Source organism: Tenrec ecaudatus, chromosome 11 (assembly GCF_050624435.1).
Source record: "Tenrec ecaudatus isolate mTenEca1 chromosome 11, mTenEca1.hap1, whole genome shotgun sequence".
NCBI lineage: Eukaryota > Metazoa > Chordata > Mammalia > Afrosoricida > Tenrecidae > Tenrec > Tenrec ecaudatus.
Window position 1 is genome coordinate 46,627,667 of NC_134540.1, and position 24,209 is coordinate 46,651,875.

Sequence of the window (24,209 nt, forward strand, 5' to 3'; positions counted from 1 at the left end):
AGTTGCTTTTGTTTCCCTCTCTTACCTATATTCCTGCACAGTCTAAATGTCTTACTTTTTAATTTTTTCACCTCTTTGTCTCTTTACTGTTCTCTCACACTCTACTGATAACCTCCAGAACACTCCCCCAGACTAGGATATTTATGCCTGCACCACGCCCAGGTAGGTGAGTTCCACCCTGTGTAGCTAGCCTGAGGCTAAGGAGAGCACTTCTTTCCCTCCAGGGGATGCTTTGCCCAACTTCTCACTAGGGAATTCCTGCCTGTGTACCTGGGGAAATAAGGCAGCCCTGCCAATACTCATCAACATTTCAAGCTGTTGTAGGAACCTCTGCCCAACCTCTGAAACCCACCAGCCTTCTGGGGCACTCCTGTGAGAGGGAAGCCACAGGAGGATAAAGTGATAGGTTAATCCCATAGTAAAATTAGCTGTGGGCAATTCGAAGAAGCATTTCTACAAGTCTCCCAGAGAGAGCCAGTGCTCTTTGACTCCCTGGAAAATGGTACCTGGCTCCTCTAAAACAACGCAAGGCAAACAGCCATCAGGCCCAAAGACCTCAACAAAGAAAACAGGAGAAGCAAAAGGCAATGGCAGAAGATGTCCTGAATATAACAACATACATAGAAGATTCACACATTGAGCTACCACAGAACGAAATTTTCAGAATGCTGGTTGGAGTGATACAGGAGCTCAGGGAGGAGATAACAAAAACCAGTAGCGGAAACACGGAACTCGAAAATCGACTGGATGAATCAGAGAACCGCATCAGTGACTTGGAGGACAGCCAAGCAAACTTTAACAAACGTGAACAAAAATCTAATAAGAGCATCAGAGAAGCTACAGAAAACCTAAGAGCTATGACTGATGCTATGAAGCAGAACAATATTAGAATTATTGGCTTACCGGAGAAAGACCCAACAAAGAAGTCATCTGCAACAACAGTGAGAGAATTCTTGGAGGAAAACTTCCCCAGCTTAATGAATGAAAACCAGGTAACCATTCAGGAAGGCTGAAAGAACACCAACTAGATTGAATCCCAAGAAGAAGTCACAAAGGCACATAATAGTTAAACTATCCAACTTTGAGGAAATGGAAAAAATCTTGAGAGCAGCTAGGGAAAAACAAGCAATCACATATAAAGGTTCCAAAATAAGAATATGCTTAGACCTATCAGCAGAAACTATTAAGAAGAGGAGAGAGTAGAGTAATATATTCCGAAAACTGAAGGAAAACAACGCAAGCCCAAGAAAATGCTACCCAGCCAAATTATCAAACAAGATACATGGAGAAGAGTCTTCCCAGACAAAGAAAACTCAAAGAATACATTAGAAGAAACCCAGCCCTACAAAAGATCCTTGCCGACCCAGTATGGGCAGAACACTCACCAAGCACAAATATGAGACCACCACATAGAACAACCTCACTCAGAGGTCAAAAAAGAGAGAAAACACACCCCAAGATAGTATTGGCTTAAGGATGGAAAGAAGTCAATAATGACACACACACACACACACACACACACACACACACACATGCACAACACACTAATGAGAAAGGAAGGTAGGAAAACTCCCAACACGAAAGGTATAGGATGACATCACAGAGTCCGCAGATGGAGATAATAACTCTGGATATCAATGGCCTAAACTCAGGCATTAAAAGACTGAGACGATCAGATTGGCTAAGAATAAGCTGAGAATCAAAGCTGGAGAAAGTCATGCAAAGTAAACAGCAATTAAAAAAAACACAAATAGGAGTTGCAATCCTGATCTCGGATTAAATTGACCTCAAAGAGCAAACCATAAAAAGAGATAAGGAAGGACACTATATAATGCTCAAGGGAATGGTAGACAAAGAACCACTAAGGATTGTAAACATATATTCCCTGAATGAGAGACCCACTGAATACTTCAACCAAACACTCCAAAGATTAAAAAGAAATCACAGCCTCAACAATTATACTGGGTGACTTCAACACACCACTCTCTGAGAAAGATAGATCACAGGGAAAGAAACTCAACAAGGATGCTAGAGATCTAAACACCACAATTAGACAATTTTACCTGATAGATATTTAGAGAGCTTTTCATCCAAATGCAAAAAAAAAAAAAATCAGATAATTTTCAAGCCCACATGGTACATATTCAAAGATAGACTACATGCTGGGGCATAAGGTGAATCTACATAAATTTAAGCACATTGAAATCATACAGACCTCTCTCTCTGACCACTGTGCCATAAGGCTGGAAATTAACAAAAGGAAGACAAAGAAAACAAGAGCAAAAAATTGGAGGATGAATAATTCTTTACTGAAAAAGGAGTGTGAACTGGCGCAAATCAGAGATGAAATTAGAAAATTTCTAGAAACCAACAAGAATGACAACACGATGTACCAAAATTTATGGGACACAGCAAAGGTAGTCATCAGAGGAAGTTTCAGTGCAATACATGCACACCTGAGAAAGGAAGAGAGACTCATTATTGATATGCTGGCACAAATTTACAACAACTAGAGCAGAGTCAGCATGATAATCCTACTAATAGCCAAAGAAAAGAAATGATAAAAATCTGGGCTGAGATTCAGGAGAGGGAAAATAAGAAAACTGGAAAAAATTAATACTGCTAAAAGTTGGTTCTTTGAAAGGATAAACAGAATTGATAGACCACTGGCAAACCTAACTAAAGAAAGGAGGAAACAAATTTCAAAAGCAAGAATAAAGGATGAAAGAGGGGATATTACAACAAACCCTAATGAAATCAAAAGGATAGTTATGCAGTACTACGAAGGATTGTATTCCAATGAAATCAACGATTTGGAAGACATGGACAAATTCTTAGAAAAACAATCCCTTCCTAGACTGTCCCAAAGATTGTCAAGAATCTCAACAGACCCATAGCAATAGAAGAAATAGACAAGGTTATCAAGGGATTACCAACAAAAAAATCCACTGGACCAGATGGCTTCACTGGAGAATTCTACCAAGCATCTAGGGAAGAACTAACACCAATCCTACAGAAACTCTTCCAGAACATAGAAAAAGATGGCAAACTCCCAGATTCCTTCTATGAAGCTAGTAAAACTCTACTACCAAAACCGGGCAAGGATCCCACAAGAATCGAGAACTACAGACCAATAGCCCTAATGAACATCGATGCAAAAATCCTTAACAAAATGCTAGACAACAGAATACAAAAGTATGTAAAACAAATAATTCACCATGACCAAGTGGGATTCATACCAGGGATGCAGGGGTGGTTCAACATACGAAAGACCATAAGTATTATTCATCACATTGACATTAAAAACTATAAGAACAACATGATAATATCGATAGATGCAGAAAAAGCGTTCCACAACATGCAACACCAATTCCTGTCTAAAACACTTGAGAAGATAGGAATGGAAGGAAAGTTCCTCAAGAAAATACAAGCTACATATAAAAAACCAACAGTCAGCGTGGTAGTCAGGGGAGAAAAGACTAACACAATCCCACTGAAAAAGGGGGACCAGACAAGGATGCCCCTTGTCCCCACTCATATTTAATATTGTGCTGGAGGTTTTAGCTAACAGCGTAAGTCAAAGAAGAGACATCAAAGGAATTCGTCTGGGGAGGGAAGAGGTGAAACTATCGTTATTTGCAGATGATATGATTTTATATGTGGAAAATCCCAAAACCTCCACAAGGGGAGTACTGGGAACAATAGAGGAGTTTGGCAGAGTGGCAGGATACAAGATCAACAAACAGAAGTCGATTATACTGTGATACACATTGGATAAGACCATAGAAGGAGAGATCAAAAAGGTGGTACCCTTCACAATAGCCAAATACAAATAGAAATATCTAGGGATATACCTGACGAAAAGAACAAAAGATCTATATGGGGAAAACTACAGAACACTATTTCAAGAAACCAAGAGTGACCTCAACAAATGGAAGAATATCCCGTGCTCGTGGATTGGAAGACTCAATATAGTCAAGATGTCAGATCTGCCAAAGGCACTTTATAAGTTTAATGCCATCCCGATACAATTACCCTCATCTTTCTTCAAAGATTAAAAAAAAAAATGATTACCAACTTCATATGGAGAGGGAAGAAGCCCAGAATTAGCAGAGAACTCTTCGAGAAGAAGGACACAGTGGGAGGGCTTGCTTTACCTGACTTTAGCACATACTATATAGCCACAGTTGTCAAAAACACAGGGTATTGGTACAATGTCAGATGCTCAGACCAGTGGAAAAGAACTGAAAACCCAGAAATAAAACCATCAGCATACAGACAACTGTTCTTTGATAAGGGCCCCAAAAATATCAGATGGGAAGCAGATGCCCTCTTTAACAAATGATGCTGGAAAAATGGATATTTACCGGCAAGAAAATGAAGCAAGACCCTTAACTCACTCCATGCACAAGAATAAACTCAAGGTAGATTTAACTCAAGTTAAATCCCAATCTATTAGTACTCAATGAGGGAATTGGGACCAACGTGAGAACTCTGGCACAGGGAATACATAGGCTATCAGAAATAGGGAAGGACACAAACACAGAATGACAAATGGGATATACTGAAGATAAAACACCTGTGTACACAGAAAGAATTCACCAAGAGAGTAATAAGAGAGTCCACGGACTGGGAAAATATCTTTAGTAATGACAAATCAAACAAAGGCCTTATTACTAAAATCTACAATACTCTGCTAGCTTTCAAAAAGCAAAAAACTAATTGCCCACTTGAGAGGTGGGCAAAGGACTTGAACAGAAGTTTCACAGGGGCGAAATCCGAATGGCCAACACACATTTGAGAAAATGTTCCTGATCTTTAGCTATAAGAGAAATGCAAATTAAAACAACAATGAGGTACCATCTAACGCCCTCGAAGGTAGCCCAATTAAAAAAATCAGAAAGCAACAGGTGTTGGAGGGGCTTTGGGGAGACAGGAACTCTCATCCACTATGGAAATCTATCTGGCGAAATCTAAAGCAGAGGAAATCGAGTTACCATATGACCCAGCAATCCCCCTACTGGGCATCTACCCAGAAGAGGCAAGGAGCAAACCAAGGCCAGACATCTGTGCTCCAATGTTCATTGCGGCACAGTTCACAATTGCAAGGAATTGGAAGCAACCCAAATTTCTATCAACTGATGATTGGATTAAAAAACTGTGGTACATACATACAATGGAGTTCTACGCATCGCTGAAAAGCAGTGATGAATGTATGAAGCACATCACTACATGGGAAGAACTGAAAGGACATCATGCTAAGTGAAGTCAGGCACAAAAGGACAAGTACAACATGAGTCCGCTGAGGTAAGCATTAAAAAAATGCAAAAGGAGCATAAGGAAAAAGCTACTGTATACAAACATTCTTGGGGTGAGGACCATGGAGTGTGGCACAGACCAGATCAAGTCCAGGGATGCACATGGTAGACAACTGGGGAGGACGTGGGGAAAGGGGAAAACATGATGAAAATAAGGAAGAAATGGGTAGTGGGGACAGGGGGAGCTAACCCACCAAAGGGGAGGGTATTGTTTATACCTCCACAGGGAAGGAGGGACCAGACTTGAACCCAGTGCCCCAAGGTGTGAATGCAATAATCTGGCATGAAGTAGGGAACCAGTGGAGAGGTCTGGGGGGCTGGCCCCAGTCTCAAATACTAAGTGGATGCCTACCTCTCTCCCCAGAAGAATTTATTTCAAAGGACTGCATTGAATCTGCAGCTCCGTGAGAGGGACATATCTGATTGGAGCACGTAGAAACAGATAAAGGGGGAGTAGAAGAAAGTGAAGCACATCCTGGCCAACCAGGCCTTGAGGACGATGACCCCAATTAGAGCAGCCAGTCCACAGGGAGGAACACATGGCCAGCCCCATTATGAGCCATGACGCCCCTCACTGACCCATGGCCCTGAGGGGGACAGCACCGGGGATACAGTGTTGGAATTGTGCCGATCTGATCCCGCCACACCAAAGAAAAGCACTGGGGGAGTGCAGCGGAACAGCATGGGAATGGGAGTGGCGAGGTCCCCAGAGAATGATGAAGGTGGACTTTGGGGCCAGAGCATGGTGCCCCAACAGACTGGACTGGAAAACACTCCTAAAGGCCAACAAATGATCCTTGAACTGACTACAAGCTTTTCTTTCTTGTTGTGTTTTGTTTTGTTCTTTGTCAGTAGTTTGCTGTTTTTGTTGTTTTGTTGCGTGTTGTTGCTTGGTTTTGCTGTGTCTTGTTTTTGTGCATGTTGTTATCTCTGCAGGTCTGTCTAAATAAGATAGGCTGGATGAACAATCTGGAGGAGAAAACAACGGAACCGACAGTTCCAGGGGGACATGGAGCGGGAAGACGGGGGAAAAATGAGAAGCTGATGCCAGGGGCTTAAGTGGAGAGCAAATGTTTTGAGAATGATGAGGGCAATGAATGTACACATGTGCTTTACACAATTGATATATGTATAGATTGTGATAAGAGTTGTATAAGCCCCTAATAAAAAGATTTTTTTTAAAAGAAAAATTTCTCATCTAATGTAAATCTAGTGTTTGCTTAAACTCCTATTATGCTTACTGTTAGATGGTTAGGTAGTATATTTACTGAATGTACCATTCATGAATTACCCTTCAAAATTAAAAACGAAAACCTAGGTCAACTTTATTGAGATAAAATTTCCGTGCAGTAAAATGAAAATTAAAATTAAAATATCTATTCTAATGAGTTTTGACAAACATATACTGCTATGTAACTAGAACTATTTCTATCCACCCAATGGTTCCCTGTGGCTTTTTTATGGCTCATTTCCCTCACTTCAGGCAGCCACTGATCTGATTTCCATCCCTATAATTTAGTTTTCACAGTTCTCAAATATTATGTAAACAGTATCATACAGTATATACTCTTGTGTCTGGCTGCTTTCATTGAACTGAATGTTGTACAATTCATTCCTATTGTCACATCTGTCAGTACTTTAGTGTGTTTCTTTTATTGCTGAGCAGTATCCTAGGCTAAGGATATACCACCGTTCCCTTGGTGATGTCATCTGGGTTGTTCCTCATAGTTTGACCAAGCCTCTTTGTTTGAAAGTCAGGTTTATTGGGGTATCAATTACATTTATTAAAACTTATCCTCTCAGTGCACAGTTCTATAAGTTTTGACAAAAGCATAGTCATAAAGCCAAGGAACTTCCCTTTGACATCTGTTAAATGATCACGTCCATTTCTATTTTTCTTTGAACCCATAATTGTTTCCACAACCCGACTTGTAGGTTTGTGTCTCTTCAGATTCTTCATGGGTCCTTTCACCACAGGGATTTAATAAACATGGTTCGGCAGTTTGTCTTGCACTCAGACCACGCTCAGATAAGAGGAATGAATAAGGGGAAAGAAAGGAAAAGGGATACATTTTTCAAAGTATTATTTCCCATGGAGTTTATTCACCTCACGGCTTTGATGACATTATGGAGACCTTTGCTCACTGCCTCTCCTTTGGGGAATGTCCTCAGTATGAGTACGGCATCAGTCCTGGTGCGAGGCTCGCTACGAGTGGGAACTGCCTTGACAGCAATGGGTTTCACAGTGTAACCTCTTCCTCCACACAGGCAGTTACTGTAATTAGCAGCTGCATTTCCTTGCAGGGAGGCAGTGAATGCTTCTCCTTGGATATGCCTTTAGACAATCAATCAATCAATCCATCAGTCAGAGAGGAACATAGAAAAGCTAATTACCATATACACTCGTGTATAAGCTGACATTTTTTGTGCTGAAAAACTGGGGTTCAGCTTATACACGGGTCAGTGGTACCCCAGCGAGGTGTTACATCTTGCAGGTGATTGCGGTTCCTCTGCTGTTCATTCAAAGCCCTGCTGACACTGCAGGGCTTTGAATGTTTGTTTACTCACATCTAACCAATCAGAGCCGTCATACGATGTGGACGACTCCAATTCGCAGAAGCACCCGTAGTGATTCACTTACCCCGGCAGCTGAACTGGTAAGGATGTGTCTGTGGCTGCGCTCTGTCTCTCCCCTCTGGTCTCTGTGCTAATTCACATCCTGCATTTCCCACCCTAGGCTTATACTTGAGTCCATCAGTTTTTCTGGTTTCACAGGTAATAATTAGGTACCTCAGCTTATACTTGGGTCGGCTTATATTCGAGTATATACAGTAGATTACATTGATTTAAAAAGTCAACCAAAATGTGCTCGAATTATCTTATTTGGTACTTTTTAAAACCTCTAAAGAATTATGTTTATGAGGAGCTATCAGAGACACTCACGTACATACACACATATGTATATATATCTGATCATCAATTCAAGTTCATCTTTGGGATAGATTTATTCTTCATTCTGTTTTTCCAATAGGCTAGTTAGTAATTATTAAGGCATGCTAATGCAGTTTTCCTTATTATTTTTAAGTTTATAAAATCTAGTTAATCTAAATGTCTCCATTATATCATACATTATTATATAATGTTATACATTATATATTAAGTAACAAATATACATTATATGATGTTAAGTTACGTAAGTATACATAAAAGTGTGCATCTATATGGCCATCTAAAAAATACTGGTAACAAATATTGACTATTTCAGGGAAAACTCAGAAAAATAATGGAAAATATACAATTTGGACAGTATGGCAGAACCTATTTTGCCACTACGAACATAATTAGTTTTTACTATGTATTCCCAGAGAAAAGGAAAGTCATTTTTCCCTTTCTCCAATGTACCTATGTTCTTAGCCTCAAGGTACCCTTAAATTGTTGACATGTTAAAGGAAGTAGCCTAAGCTACAGATTTAGATACATATTTGAAACATCTAGCACAGGCAAGTAAACAGAGGTCAAAGTTGATTATTGGCCAGCAGGGGTGGCAAGGAGGGAGTGAGGAAGGAAGACAAAACGCTTAGGGGACAGTGGGCTTCTGCTAAGAATAAAAGACAAATTGAGAAATAGTTAATGGTGCTAATAGTTGAACAATACGAGCAAAATTGTCACTGAACTGTTCACGTGAAGACTGTACAAATGACAAGTGTTTTATTACTCCAATAAAAGAAACAAAATAAAAAACAGGCATTTCCTAAGGAAAGAGGGAATGTTGGGCACAGGAGGATGGGGAATGTGAGGATAGCTGTCCCCATGAATTACCATGAGGCCAGGAAAACGGGGGATTGCCCAGGAAACCAGAAGCACTCGATGCTGCCTGGCTATTATGACTGACCATTTTGATCAGAGTCCATAGAAGAATCCCAACCAAAAGGGGAAAATGAAGAACAAATTTCAAGTCTCATGGACTCAAAAATTTCTGGAATTTTGGTGGGTGGTGGATGATTGAACTATTGCCCTGAGATAATATTTAAATCTTAAACCTAAAATATCTCCTGCCTAGTTAAAGCCAAATAGTAGTACAACTTAACAAGTAAGGAGGTGTACCTTGCCGATTACATCCTTTTAGGAATAATCTAATGGAATCAAACTGAGATGAGCAACTTGAAAGCATAAGAACCATAGGTGGAGCTAGTTAACGTTAACAAGGGAGGAACAGCTCTGAAAAGGAGGTACACAATTCAAAGAATGTAAGTAATGTCACTAAATCACACATGTCGAAAATATTTGGAGCCCTAGTGGTGCAGTGGTTAAAGCACTCACTTGCTAATGGAAAGGTCAATGATTCAAAACTACCAGTGGCTCCCTGGCAGAAAAATGTGGCAGTCTGCTTTCTTTCTTTCTTCTTCTTTTAAAAAAAATCATTTTATTGGGGACTCATACGGCTCTTATCACAATTCATACATAAATCCATGTGTCAAGCACATTTGTACACATGTTGCCATCATCATTTTCAAAACATATTCTTTCTACTTGAGCCCTTGGTATCAGCTCCACATTTTTCCCCTCCCTCAGGCAGCCTGCTTTCTTCATAAAGACTTACAGCCCTGGAAGCTCTGGGGAGCGGCTGTGCTCGGCCCCATATGGTTGCATCATCTCCACAGCCATAGGTAGAAAACTATTGAATTAATGAATGCTTTGTGGGTATGTTCTCAACAAAAACAAAAATAATAAGATTTAAAGGAGGAAAAACAAAAACATTTTCATGATAAAATTAAGACTTTGATTTTGACTACAGAATGGAAGAGAATCAATGGAAAGAATCAATATGGTACCAAGAATAAGGCCCAACCTTTTTTGTATCCTGCCTTCTCCCAGTAGGCATTTATGGAACTTTTTGAATTTCCATAAATTTGTATTAAAAAATTTATGGAAATACAAACAATGTTTCCTTCGGCAGAAACAAATGGGATTTTTTTTTTTTTTTACTTTCACCGTCTATGTATTGTGGTCCTGGTTGCAAGGGATTTCATTAAGTTGATGTTCAAATCATTCCAACAAGAACTTTTAATCAATGGCATCATTGTAACAGTTGAATTTAATGAATACAAATTATGGTAAGCAAAATTCTAACAAGCTCCCTGGCCTAAACAACTCACATAATACTCTCCCCTTGAGGGTTGGCAGAATCTATGACTACAATGAGTTATCACTCCCATGATTGATGATCAGTCCATTGACTATGAATTAACCAAAAAGGGAATTTACCAAATGAACTTAAAAGCTTTCCTGCAAGAAGAGATTTGAAGCACAGGAAGGCATATGGAGGAGGTAACATATCAAGTAACTTCAAGTGGTTTTTAGAAGCTTAGAGCAGCCCCTAGCTGACTGCCAGTAAAAGAACAAGGTCTCAGTCCTATAATCTGAAAAACAACCAACCAACCAAACCAGACTCTCTGCTATTGAGTCGATTCCAGCTCATAGCAACCCTACGAGATAGGGTAGAACTGCCCCATGGGTTTCCAAGACTGTAAGTCTAGACATGAGTGCAAAGCCCGTCTTTCTCCTAGTAGTGGCTAGTGGTTTCAAACTGCTGGTCTTTAGGTTAGCCAGTCAATGTGTAACCAATACACCAACACCATCAAGGCTCCCAGAGAACCTATAGGACAGGGTAGAACTGCTCCATTCCGTTTCCAAGACTGGACATTTTTATGAACACAGGCAGCTTACATTATGTAAATAAACCTGCTGTACAAGACCTCTTTAGAGTATTGAAAAGCAAGGATGTTACTTTGAGGACTAAGGTGCTCCTGACACAGTCATGGTAGTTTCCATTGCCTACTATGCACGTAAAAGTTGGACACTGAATACAGAAGACTGAAGAAGTAACGACGCATTCGAATTGTAGTGCCAGGAGAGAAGAGTACTGGAAGTACATGGACTGCTCAAAGGACAACAAATCTGCCTTGGAAGAAATACGGCCAGAGTACTCTTTAGAGGCAAGGACAGCAAGATCTCATCTTACATACTTTGGTCGCCAGGAGAGACCAGTCCCTGGAGAAGGGCATCATGCTTGGACAAAGAGGAAGGCCCTTGATGCGAGAGACTGGCATAGTGCCTGCAGCAAAGGGCACAGGCATAGGACCAACTGTGAGGATGGTGTAAGACAGCGCAGTGTTCCTTCTATTGTACAAAGGATTGCTATGGGTTGGACCCGACTCTTTGGCACCTAGCAACAATAACTACAACATGATGTGATACAGTGTGCTGGCAAATTGATTCTGACTTAGCAGCCCGCTATGGCAGAGTAGAACTGCCCCCAGCGGGCTTCTCATTCGGTTATATTACCTTGATATCACGAACGTCATATGCTATCCTGTGGTCGGTGACCCTATTCTGGGTGAAATTATATGTCCGTATTCTCTCTGATTGGGCTCTGGTTCCCACCTGTGTTATGACAAAAAGCAATTTATATTTTAACTTCTTATTTGCAGTGGACACCTAACATATTTCCCAAAAGACACACATATGTGTATGTACATATATACATACATAAATTTATAAAGAATACAACAAAGCAGAACTTAGCATGTAAGACTATACATTTTTAAAGCATAGCTATAAATAATTTGCTCTTTGCCAGGTTCAACTTCAAACACTTGACCCAAATTAATCATCTTTCCACACCAGTCAACTCCTCTTGGCTTCTCTGCGTTTGTGGGAGTCACCTAATCTGGTGTCAATTTAAGGATTAAGAGTGTAGGGGTGGAGTCTAGGCTGTGAATTTGGAGACATTCAATGAAACTACTATGTGGGCATGGCCTTCTGAGAATTCTGGGAAATTTGGTACTTCTTCCTTGAAGGAGGAGGACACTTCTGTCTCTCTCTGCTACTCCCTGGGAGACATTGCAGAAGACAAGCCACATGGACGCAACCAGACCTTGGAAGCCGGAGAAGCCACAGAGCCACCCCTGCTAGTACTGAGATGCTTAACAATGCCACTGGACCCAAAGACTTTCTACCCACGGGCTGATCGTCCTGCATTGGCTTCATTGCATGTGCTTCGTGAGTCTGAAGAGGACTGTATAGATTGGTATCGGACGTATGGGCTAATATCAGACTTATGGCCTTGGACTGGACTGGGTTGGGATGTTTTCTCAATGTTCGATTGCTCTTGTATATAAACCTCTCCCTTATATACATTTGTGTGTGTCCATGGATTTGTTTCTCTAGTCTGCCCAGACTAACACAGCATTCTTCCATATGCTTTTGTTCACATAAGCATGAAACATTCACATTCAACAATTTAACAAGCATTTCCTGGGAGCTTACTATGTGCCATACTCTGATAAAAATGGGAAGAAATCACCTTTGACACGACCCATTCTCTAACTTCCCGCTTCTGATCCGATTCCGGGATCTGGGCTTTCTGAAATTATATTAATTTCCCAAATGCTGCTTACCAGCCCACAGAGCCCTAGTTGCTAAGGAGCCCTAGTTGTGAGCAGTGTTAAGCACTGGACTGCTAACCTAAATGTCACCAATTCAAACCCACTAGCAACTCCAAGGGAGAAAGATGAAGCTATCTGTTCCCATCTAGACTTATTGCCTCAGGAACTCTATGGAACAGTTCTATTCTGCCCGGTGGGGTCACTATGGATGGCAGTGGGTTTGGTTTTACTTTGGTTAACTCTGCTAAAACATCATCACAAACAATGCCCATCCCTAACAGTCTTTTACCTTCCCTGTCTTTCCTAGTCCCAACTGAAAACATGCCATCTTCCTTCTTTGAAACCCCTTGCACTTGGAATCTTCCTCACACCACACATAATTTCCAGTTTCCCCTAATCTACTTATATTCATGTAGTCATCTCCCCCCAACTTCCTAGTGACACACACACACAAACACACCCCTATCATCTGCTTTCACTTTTTAAATGAGTAAAACATAAAATGAAGTACCCCCAACTCATATACTTAACTTCTAAAGCAAACATTATGAAACCAAATTCCTAAACGTAATGGATCATCAAGGGAAATTTAAGAAAAATTACATAGTCCTAAACCCAACCCCAGAGCCATCTATCTGGCAGTCAGTTGGGTGTGCAAATGCCATCCTAATACACCATATTAATATTGAAGGACAACGCCCCCCCCCACATTACCCCTGCACCAGCCTTCCAGCTAGTAGTTGAGTCCTTAACCATTTGTACTACCTAGAGAAAGAGAAATCTCCCTAACCCGTGTCCTCAGACTCCACCAGTAGCAATCACTGTAATGTCTCTTCCAGTGCCAATTTATTCTTGATATCATGTAAAGCTTAATAATAAAAGCATAGTTTTAAAAATGAAAACTCTGACATTTTAATTTCCAAATAAGAACCATAATGATTATTTAGGAGCCTGGTGGAGTGGTGGGCTTCACACTGTGCTTCTAACCACAAAGTCAGTGGTTCAAAGCCACCAGTGACTCCTTGGGAGAAGGATGCAGGTGGCTGTCTGCTCCCACAAAGATTTAAAGTCTTGGAAATCCACAGAGGCGGTTCTAGTCACTGAGTTGGAAGCAACTCAATGATAGTGAGTTTGGTTGCTTGCATTATTATTATTATTATTCAGAACCAATTTCCTCATAAGACAGTTAAGCTACTGGAAGAAAATAACTGTGAAATAATTTTCAGTATATACACATGTCATTGATTCATTTGCAAATGGGCATGCCCAAATTTAGCCATAATCCCTCAGTCCTCAGGCATGAGGGGCTTCAAAAAGTTCACTGAGAAACAGAAAGAGTGGGATTTTTCCACAAATGTTTTGAAGTTCCCTCATCTATAGGCTATTCCTATTCACAAATGAGCACATTCCACGACACTGACATTCAAATACAACATTGTCGACACCTCACGATGACTGTGAGCAGTTACTACATCCCTAAACGAAATTCACCTTACCTGCAGCTTCCTAGCACTTTGTTGTTGACACTTCTTTTTCTCAGTAATCTGCTGGTAGAGTTTAGCTCTCAGCACACGAAGGGCTATTTCTTTATTCTTTATCTGTGATCGTTCCTGTTGGCATTCTACTGTTAGCCCTGAAAAACAGTATTGAACAGAGGTCAACTGTGTCTAAGACCCCACAGGCCAAATTAATATTGATCTGAAGGGCACACTAAAGGGAAAAGGTAAACCAGGCAGAGATTACAAAGGCAAAGGATGTGTTCGATTTAGCACATTGGGAAACCCTGTGTGGGGAGTGGTGGTTGTGAAGACTGAAGTCCTCCCACCTGTGAAGATGCAGGCAGTCTCACAGCAGATGCTTCAGTGTCTTCCACCCCCAGCGCTTGGCCCCACCACCTGCCAGTGCCTTCAGTGGCTTCCCGCTGCCTCACTCCCCACAAAGCAAACTGCTGGCTCCCCAGGCCCTGTTTCTCCCTTCTCGGTCCCACTCCACAATTCTCCTTTTTCCTGTTAAGTCAGGGATACACTCACAGTGAACGTTTTGCAAAGGACTTCATATCAACAAAACCAATGGAAAGGAAGCTACTCAAAATCTTAACAAGCAAGTGTTCAGAGTGAGTGTGTTTCTCAGCAGTTGAGGTTCTAAGTTCAGCTAATCAAACACAGCCACATTCATTTTGATTGGTCAACTTCTGGGTTTGAGGGGTTTCGATCAACTTCTAGTCAGTTCCTAGCTCAAAGTTAACCCCACATAGTGAGCCTTGAGACTTCAGGATGTGCGGTTCTTCCCTGAAGTCCACGTCCAACCCTGCGCTTCGGGACGTGAGATGAAAAAGACACGTTTCTTGCTGAAATCTGACCCTACCCCCACATTTTGTCAGCGTAAGCTAGCTGCATGGAAAAAGTTCTCGAAAACAGTTTCCTCCTCATCTAGAGAAGATACAGCCTAGAACCTCTCTATGTGAATTTGAGCACCTAAGAATTCTGTGTACACTTACATTTTAACAGCCTTACTGGAGGGCCATGGTTAGGCTGAGGGTTACTTGCCTCCACCTTCCATGCATTTGTCTGCAGATCTCTTGGCTCATCACCCAAAAGAGTGTGAAAATTTCCATTTCAAGATGGCTAGACATTCCTGAGGTGCCCTGGTGGTATAGTGAATTATGAGTTAGGCAGCTAATGGTAAGGTCAACAGTTCAAAATTACCAGCCACTCCATAGGAGAAAGATGAGGCTTTCTCTTTCTTCTCCTGTAGAGATTTACAGTCTCAGAAACCCATAGGGGCAGTTCTATTGTGTCCTATCGGGGCACCATGAGTCGAAATGGACTAGAGGCAGTAAGAGGCTTTCATGAACTTTCCTGCAAATTCCTCTTCTCGTCAGCTGACCCTACTGACTTTTGCCAAGACACCTGCTACTATTCATATCTACTGGCTCAGATCAGAATGTTCAGCTCAAACAATTACTTAGCAGCTCAGTAAATCCTGAGAGAACCAATTGATTACCTAAATAATTTGGTTCCCAGTAATTTTGGAAATAAAAGGTATTTTTTAATAAGCAGGCAATTTATTGATGCATAGGATAGTTTTATAACCCTTTAACATGTTTTGAAATATTTTGGCCCAGCTATTAGAATTTAAATTACCTCTGATCCCATTTTTTTCCTAATTTTTATCTTTAATTCATTTTAAGATAACAATATCCAACAATACAGACCTTTGTTGACTCACCTTAAAACCAAACCATTTGTAAATTGACTAAATTATGGCAGGCTACAGAATATATAACCATATTTGGGGGAGCCTGGTGGTGTAGTGGGTTACAAGTGTAGCCACTTCATGGAGAAAGGTGAGCTTTTCTACTCCTGTAAATATTCACAGTCTTGGAAACCCACAGGAGCAGTTTTAATTTGTCTTATGACATCTCTATGTGTTGAAATCAACTCAGTGGTAGTGAAAGAGTAATGACAAATTACAAATGCACGTGAAAGAACACGATCTGAATGGATATACCAAAGATAAGTATAATAAGTTATTGGGTATAGTTATAGATGTTTTATATTCTTTTGTTCATGTATAATGGGGTCTCAAATAGTTCATGGAAAAATCTATATGTTTTATAGTTCCTTATTGAATAAAAAATGAATAAAACTTAAAAGAAACTCTAAATTTATCCTGTTGTTGTGTATAGGCTGTTTCAACTTTTGCAACTAAAAATGTGCAAAGCATTAATAATCGACTAAAATTAATTTAAAATGTAAAAGTGACATCTGATTGCATGTTGATCTCTTTCTGTTGAAAATCACACTAAAACAGTACGAAAAAAACAAGCAAAATACAAACTATCTGAAGTGACTGGATGACACATGGAACTCACAGACTCAAGCGAGGGCAGAAAGTAGGTGAAGAATGGGGTTAAGAATTGAATTGGGTGCTCGATTTTCCCCCCCTCCAACATGCATTGAATTCCTTCCTAGCCCTTGTATCTATGAGTGTGCTCTTGTTTGGAAATAGCTTTTCTTTTGTTATGATAATGAGGTTGTAATCAGTGTAAGGTGGATCCTAAACATTCTAAACCTAATCACTTGTGACTGATCAAATCAGAGGAGAAAGGTGACATATGCCTCTTCTCTGCATCTGTGTTTGTCTTCAGATCTGTGCCTCTCCAAGCCCAGGAACTCTAAGATGCTGAAACAGACCACCTCATAGTCATGCCCCGAATTCAGACTTCTAGCCTCTGGAACTGTGTGAAAATAAGCTCCTTTTCTTAAAAGCCATCCCCTGGGGGTATTTCTGTGTCAGCAGCATGAGGACAGGGACCTTCAATCAACCGCTTTAGTGACTGCCTTCCAAATGTGCAATCAAGTTTTGTAAGATGTGAACAGAAAAAGATAAGCGTGTAAAATCAAAGGGCCAGGCTCACCTGTGGGGAGATGGACAAGTCGGACAGCACTATCGGTGGTATTAACGTGCTGCCCTCCCGCTCCTTTGGCTCGAAAGGTATCCACTCGCAAATCCTTGGGGTCTACTTTCACATCTACCTAAAGCAGGAGGTATGACAGAAGTAATGCTGCACTCAGCGGACGCGTTAATACTGCATTTATTCCAAGGTTTTCAAATAAACTGTGCTACAATTTTGTGTTAAAATAAGTCTGAGCTAATAGACTACGGAGAAATAACTTACACCAAAGAAGGAACCGCTATCCCCATTCTGACGGCATTCTGTTTGTTAACACTGACTTTGGGTGCTCTGACATCACTAGGTGACAAAATATTTCAAAATTCCCATAGAACATACCAAGAAAAAGAAAGAAAAGTATCTCTCTGGGTGTATGGCCAAATGAAAAGTTATAAAACACATAGTCTTTAAGCTCATCTCACTGCTAGCAAGTCAATTCTGACTAATAGCAACCCTGCAGCACATAGAACTGTTCTTTGGGTTTCTGAGACTCTAACTCTTTACGGCAGCAGAAAGCCTTGTCTTTTTCTCTTTTCTTTCTTTCTTTTAAAAAATCATTTCATTGAGCGCTCTTACAGATATTTAACAATCCATAATTCAATCAGATCAAGCATAATTGCTGCCACCATCAGTTTCAAAGCTTTTCCTTTCTTGAACTCTTTGATATTAGTTCCCCTTTAGCCCCTCCCTCCGACCCCACCTTCCCTCCCCACCCCAACTTCCCTCCCCACCCCACCTTCCCTCCCCACCCCACCTTCCCTCCACCACTATTATTATGATTTTGCTGTATCTGACACCATCCAATGTTATCCGTTCACGTACAATTCTGTTATCTGTTCTCCGAGTGGGGTTACACAGTCATCATTGCTATCAGTTATCTTTTTCCTGAGTACTTCCTGCTGGTTTCAATGCTGCTTTTTAGGGGAGGGCTAACATTTTGTTCCCTATAAACCACTTTTATGTATGATTGACAGACATCATTGTGAATTTTTTCTTTGAAAAGTACACACTAACAGGGTCAAAGTTAGAATCTAAAATACAAGTTGGTAGTTCTTTTAATCTATCTTGACACAGTAATTGTGCCAGAAAACAAAATTATTTAGTGAAAAGGCTATAAAACACAGTTTCAATCAAAATATGCCAGTGTTGGGCAGTCTAAAGTTTCCCTAGGCACTAAAGACATGAAGGACAACTTGTCTTTTCCTCTTCTCCTTTCCTCTCTTTCCTATTACTCAAGTGGTTACAGTTGGCCAGTGTCCTCGGGGGAAGTTGTCACAGGTTACAATAGCGAGGAGATATAGTTTTATTTGGCATATGCATCAAAGAGAAAGAGATGGGAAACGAACTAATACATCAGCAAGGCTATGTCTGACTGAGTCCCAAGCATAATTTCTTTCATAAGGTTACAGTCGATTAAATAGTGAGTTAGCGAGTATGTGGATAGCAAATGCCATATTCTCCCAAATGTGATAGAAATTTCCCATTTTAACCTTTAAAGTGGGATCAGTAATCATGACAATAACAGATTTTCCTGGATACGAAAGCTTTTTTTGCACCATGCCTGCTCACATGGACCAGCTGTCAATTTTCAGTGCTTCCTGGTGAGGTTACCTCGTCTGGTTGAGGAAGGACAATGACTGACATCGTTCCTGTGTGGATGCGCTGCATCCTTGATGAGAGGCCAATCTCAGGAATCCGTTGAACTCGGTGAATCCCACCTTCATACTTCAAATGCTTGTAGACATTGTCACCAGAAATTCGGGCAGCTGCGTGATGTAGGCCACCTAAGGATATTTAAGAGCCCAAGTCTTAATGGATTCCACTTTGAAAGGGATCATGATGCTACATACAATTCATTTAAGACCCTATGTATGTACAGACCCTAAGATGTACTGTTGTAATCAACGGATATTATATAACTAACTATCTATATGGGAGAGAATGATCTGTGTACACTGAACTATTCAGTCTTAGGATAATATGGTGACATATAGAAGAGCATTCACTCACTGCTGTCAAGTCAATTCTGGCTCATAGCGACCCTATAGAACAAAGAACTGGCCCAGTGTATTTCTAAGGCTGTAAATCTTTTCAGGAACAGAAAGTCTCATCTTTCTCCCATGGGGCAGCAGGTGGTTTTGAACAGCTTATCTTGTGGTTAACAGCCCAATGCATAATACAACGCCATCTATGGATCCTTAGAGAATACTCAGTAACATCATAATTTGATAATGCTGGATAATTCTGTACATCATAAATTCTCAAGAATGTATTAAAATCTAACCTTTTCTTATCTACAGAGTGGGAACATACACAATTTTCAAAATCTAAGCTCAAATTCCTTACTATGAAACTGATTTGAACAGTTGATCCTACCCTTAGAGAAGACAGACAGAGCTCCCCTTTGGGTTTCTGAGGCTTTAAGTCTTGATGGGAGCAGCTTCATCTTTTTCCCGAGGAGCAGCTGGTGGGTTTGAACCACTGACTTGTGGTTAGCAGCTCTGTGTGTAGCCCATTATGCCACTGTGTCCCACACCAGTCGTAATTTTATCCCTTCTCCAAGAGTAAGCATTATTCTAACGAGCACTTCTTTATTATAATTGGAGGCATAATCTAAATGTACACCCCTAGGCACTATAGTTTAGTTTTACCCATTTAAAAATATTGGACATGTTTTTAAAGTTTCTGTGAATCTACAAGTATATCATCTACCTCTTTAATTTCCTACACATTACCTGCTGCAAAATGTGAACTGTTGGGTCTGTAGAATTTTCCACAGTATGAACTGCGTAACTTGGGGCAATTCTACCTGTTCCTCTGCTGTCTGCCTAGTGTAGTGACAGCTGCATAGAGAGACTGCATCAGCCGCCAGCTTCAGGGCCCTTGCAAACCCTGTGCTTCTTTCTCCCATCGTGACAGCCTTTGCTGCATCACTGGTTTGAAACGGTGGGGATCTCATACTGCCGTTTCTTGCTCAGGAGTTAAAATTCATTTATCAAGACACAATTCCCCTCATCTACTGTTAAGAGCTTGACCTTTAGTTGAAAGGTTAGCAGTTCAAATCCACCCAGAGGTGCTGCAGGGACAGGCTATAGAGCCATTGTACCCTGCACACCTGGAGTCACATGAGTCCAAATTGGCTCAACAGCAAATAACAGCAGGAACAACAGTGAGATTGGAGAGGTAGGCTAAATGCTCGATTCTGTCCTTTATCAATTTAATTCTATATCAATTTGAGTATTATATTCAACAATATAATTGATTGAGATTCTTTTAATCTTCTAAAGATGACCCATTTAAAAAATACCATTATGTTCTCAAGGATTTAAGCCTATCTGGAATGTTAAAATCAAATGTAATTACTGAAGCTCAGCTTGTCTTATCTTTGGCCTATGGGAACCTCTTCATATGATTTTTGACATGATCCTTGACACTTTCCTTGCTATGTTATAACAAGATAATCCAGGATTATCTTAAACATTTCTGGCCTCAGCCCTGTAATTAGGCATTTCTTCAAAAAGTCCTACTCCCTTTAGGAGAGAAGTTGTACTTCAAGGCCACAATGGGGTACAGATTCTCCTTGTTACTGGTTGGTCACAGGTTCTAGTTCTTTTCGGCAGACACAACTGGCAAATACTTAGGAGGTCGAACTTCTGTGGGGAGACAATTCTCCAGGAGTCCCTTGTTTGTGCATCTCTTGCACCTGACTGCCCTTTGTTTCAGACTCTCAGAAGGTATTTAGATAGCAAACAGCTTGGGCCAACAGAGACAATGTGTCCCTCCCAAGCTAAGGGCAGTTTGCTTTTTTCCCTGTGAGAGAATCTCTCTCTAGAGCAATAGACAGGCATGCTAACTGCTCACTAAAAAAGATTAGAGATGCCCAAGTCCAGTGTTCCTTTCCTGCCCTGAAAGGACAGGTGTCCTCCGCCCTCTTCACATGGCCTGTGTGATTTGGGGCTCAGAGAACCAGCACAAAAATGCTGCCACTTTGGCAACTGTTCCTGCCAGAATCCATCCACTGCCTTTCCTCTCTGACCCAGGAAACTGCGATAGGCTAATCTGTTAGTTTGCAAGGGTGGTAACATTTGACTTCACTGTTCATGACAATTGATCCTTCCACTTTAGATTCAAGACTACAGAGCTTTTGTTCAAATTCCTCTCTATTACATTTTTATCTCTTCACACACCCCCTTCCCCCAGTCACGGTATCAAGAGCGATAGTTCTCAAGGGCGTATGATATTACACACGTGTCAAGATAACAATATTCATCTTACTGCAAAATACAACTAGTGAAAATATTGATGCTTTTTAATGTGTCCTCTGCCCCCTTTCCCTCCATTGTTCCAATGGCTGTTCCCACGGTCGCGGAGGCGGCTCTGACTCAGACTCTCGTCTGAACCCTCAACCACATACGTAGTACTCACCAGTCTCTTGGTTGATCCTTCTGTAATCATTTTCATTGTCTGAACCTTGTTCTCCAGTTGATTCTTCAGAAAGGACTCATGGGAAAAGCATTTCTTGCATGCTGCCAACAGTTTGTGCCCTTCGTAGTTTATATCAGTTGTGCTGATTTAGATCTATTTTACAATATAATTGATAGAGGTTCATCTACTCCTCTAAAGATGATTACCCCCCCTTCCTTAAATATCATTATAAACTCCTCCAGGGAAGCTTTCTTTCCTTGAATGAGCTCCATTTCCTCTGGCTGCCCTCAACTAACCAGCGTGATGAAAGTCTGCCTCTGCCCTGGAAGACACGGGCTCTTTCCACATGCCCTATACCAATGTGGACAAGGAAAACCCATTCCCAAATGGGATTATAACCAGCACAGGGGTTAGGATTTACAGCACAGGTTTTGGGAGCCCCAATCCCATCCATGACATCATGTTAGGTGAAAACTGAACACGGTTTCCATTACCCTTGAGAATGCCTTAGGAAAGTATCTTACTGGAGACGGATCTACTGCCTCTTAATAAATCCAACACAAGTGGTCTTCCTATGACAATAGAACAGATTACTGTTTATCTTCTTGAAAACTAGCTAAAGAAGCCATGCATCTAGGAAACTGATAACAAAAAACTTTACATATTTACTATTTACTCTCAGTGTGATGAGACAGTCTCATAATGAGAGACATCTAGAGCTGGGGCAGTCTCAAGTCAGAGCAAGTTGAGATTTCCCATCTCACACATACTCTTTCACCCCATACTTGCCACCACCCGCCTCTGTATTCCTAAAATTATCTCCACCCCTACCCCTTTACTTCATATTGAGTATAAATTTTTGAGTTTGCATTAGCTGAGTGGGAGCAGGCAGCAACTTTACTATATAGTCAGAAGCTCCCTAGGTTCAAATTCATACTTCATGTCCTCTAGCTGTGTGTCCATAGACAAGTTACTTCACTTTTCCGTGCTTTATTTTACTTATTTGTATAAAATAATAATATAACCAGAGCTGCAGCCCTGCACATCAAAGGGTCTCAGAAAACTGTAAACAGGGCCCTGAATTCAATCAATTCACCAAGGATCGTTGTGAGGAATTTTTGGGTGAAATTCACCTAGAGTATTTAATGCAGCGTTGGCATTTAGGGTCTAGTGTTGGCAGTTGGGCATTTAGTGCAGCGTTGGCATTTAGGGTCCAGTGTTGGCAGTTGGGCATTTAGTGCAGCGTTGGCATTTAGGGTCCAGTGTTGGCAGTTGGGTATTTAGTGCAGCGTTGGCATTTAGGGTCCAGTGTTGGCAGTTGGGCATTTAGCGCAGCGTTGGCATTTAGCGGTCCAGTGCTGGCAGTTGGGCATTTAGCGCAGCATTGGCATTTAGCAGTCCAGTGCTGGCAGTTGGGCATTTAGCGCAGCGTTGGCATTTAGGGTCCAGTGCTGGCAGTTGGGCATTTAGCGCAGCATTGGCATTTAGTGGTCCAGTGCTGGCAGTTGGGCATTTAGCGCAGCGTTGGCATTTAGCGGTCCAGTGCTGGCAGTTGGGCATTTAGCGCAGCGTTGGCATTTAGGTCCAGTGCTGGCAGTTGGGCATTTAGCGCAGCATTGGCATTTAGGGTCCAGTGTTAGCAGTTGGGCATTTAGCGCAGCGTTGGCATTTAGGGTCCAGTGTTGGCAGTTGGGCATTTAGTGCAGCGTTGGCATTTAGGGTCCAGTGTTGGCAGTTGGGTATTTAGTGCAGCGTTGGCATTTAGGGTCCAGTGTTGGCAGTTGGGCATTTAGCGCAGCGTTGGCATTTAGCGGTCCAGTGCTGGCAGTTGGGCATTTAGCGCAGCATTGGCATTTAGCAGTCCAGTGCTGGCAGTTGGGCATTTAGCGCAGCGTTGGCATTTAGGGTCCAGTGCTGGCAGTTGGGCATTTAGCGCAGCATTGGCATTTAGTGGTCCAGTGCTGGCAGTTGGGCATTTAGCGCAGCGTTGGCATTTAGCGGTCCAGTGCTGGCAGTTGGGCATTTAGCGCAGCGTTGGCATTTAGGTCCAGTGCTGGCAGTTGGGCATTTAGCGCAGCATTGGCATTTAGGGTCCAGTGTTAGCAGTTGGGCATTTAGCGCAGCGTTGGCATTTAGGGTCCAGTGCTAGCAGTTGGGCATTTAGTGCAGCGTTGGCATTTAGCGGTCCAGTGTTGGCAGTTGGGCATTTAGCGCAGCATTGGCATTTAGGGTCCAGTGTTGGCAGTTGGGCATTTAGTGCAGCGTTGGCATTTAGGGTCCAGTGTTAGCAGTTGGGCATTTAGTGCAGCGTTGGCATTTAGCGGTCCAGTGTTGGCAGTTGGTAGAGGAATTACTATTAGTCATGCTATTCTTTTAAGTAATCTTTCCCTGAATTCAAGTGGTGAATCAAACACCCAAACTCACTGTCATCAAAGTGACTCCCGCTCATAGCGACCCTGCAAGGCAGAGTAGAATTGCTTCCTGGGGTCTCACAGGTTGTACATTTTTATCAGAGCAGATAACACATCTTTCTCCACTTGAATGGCTGGTAGGTTCGAAAGA

General features: G+C 41.5%; 1 protein-coding gene across 4 annotated transcripts in view; it reads right to left on the reverse strand.

Annotated features, from left to right (window-relative positions):
* The window catches only part of MTRF1 (mitochondrial translation release factor 1), a 44,080-nt gene that overhangs the window by 5,187 nt on the left and 14,684 nt on the right, over positions 1-24,209 (reverse strand). For 3 of the 4 annotated variants that reach the window (XM_075563015.1, XM_075563013.1, XM_075563014.1), the window contains exons 6-9: positions 18,834-19,006; positions 17,187-17,304; positions 14,263-14,399; positions 11,664-11,762 (exon numbers count right to left, since the gene is read on the reverse strand). In XM_075563015.1, the coding sequence (XP_075419130.1) occupies positions 11,664-11,762; positions 14,263-14,399; positions 17,187-17,304; positions 18,834-19,006 (527 nt within the window). The remainder of the gene's footprint in view (positions 1-11,663; positions 11,763-14,262; positions 14,400-17,186; positions 17,305-18,833; positions 19,007-24,209) is intronic. The other variant, XM_075563016.1, reaches the window with a different exon arrangement.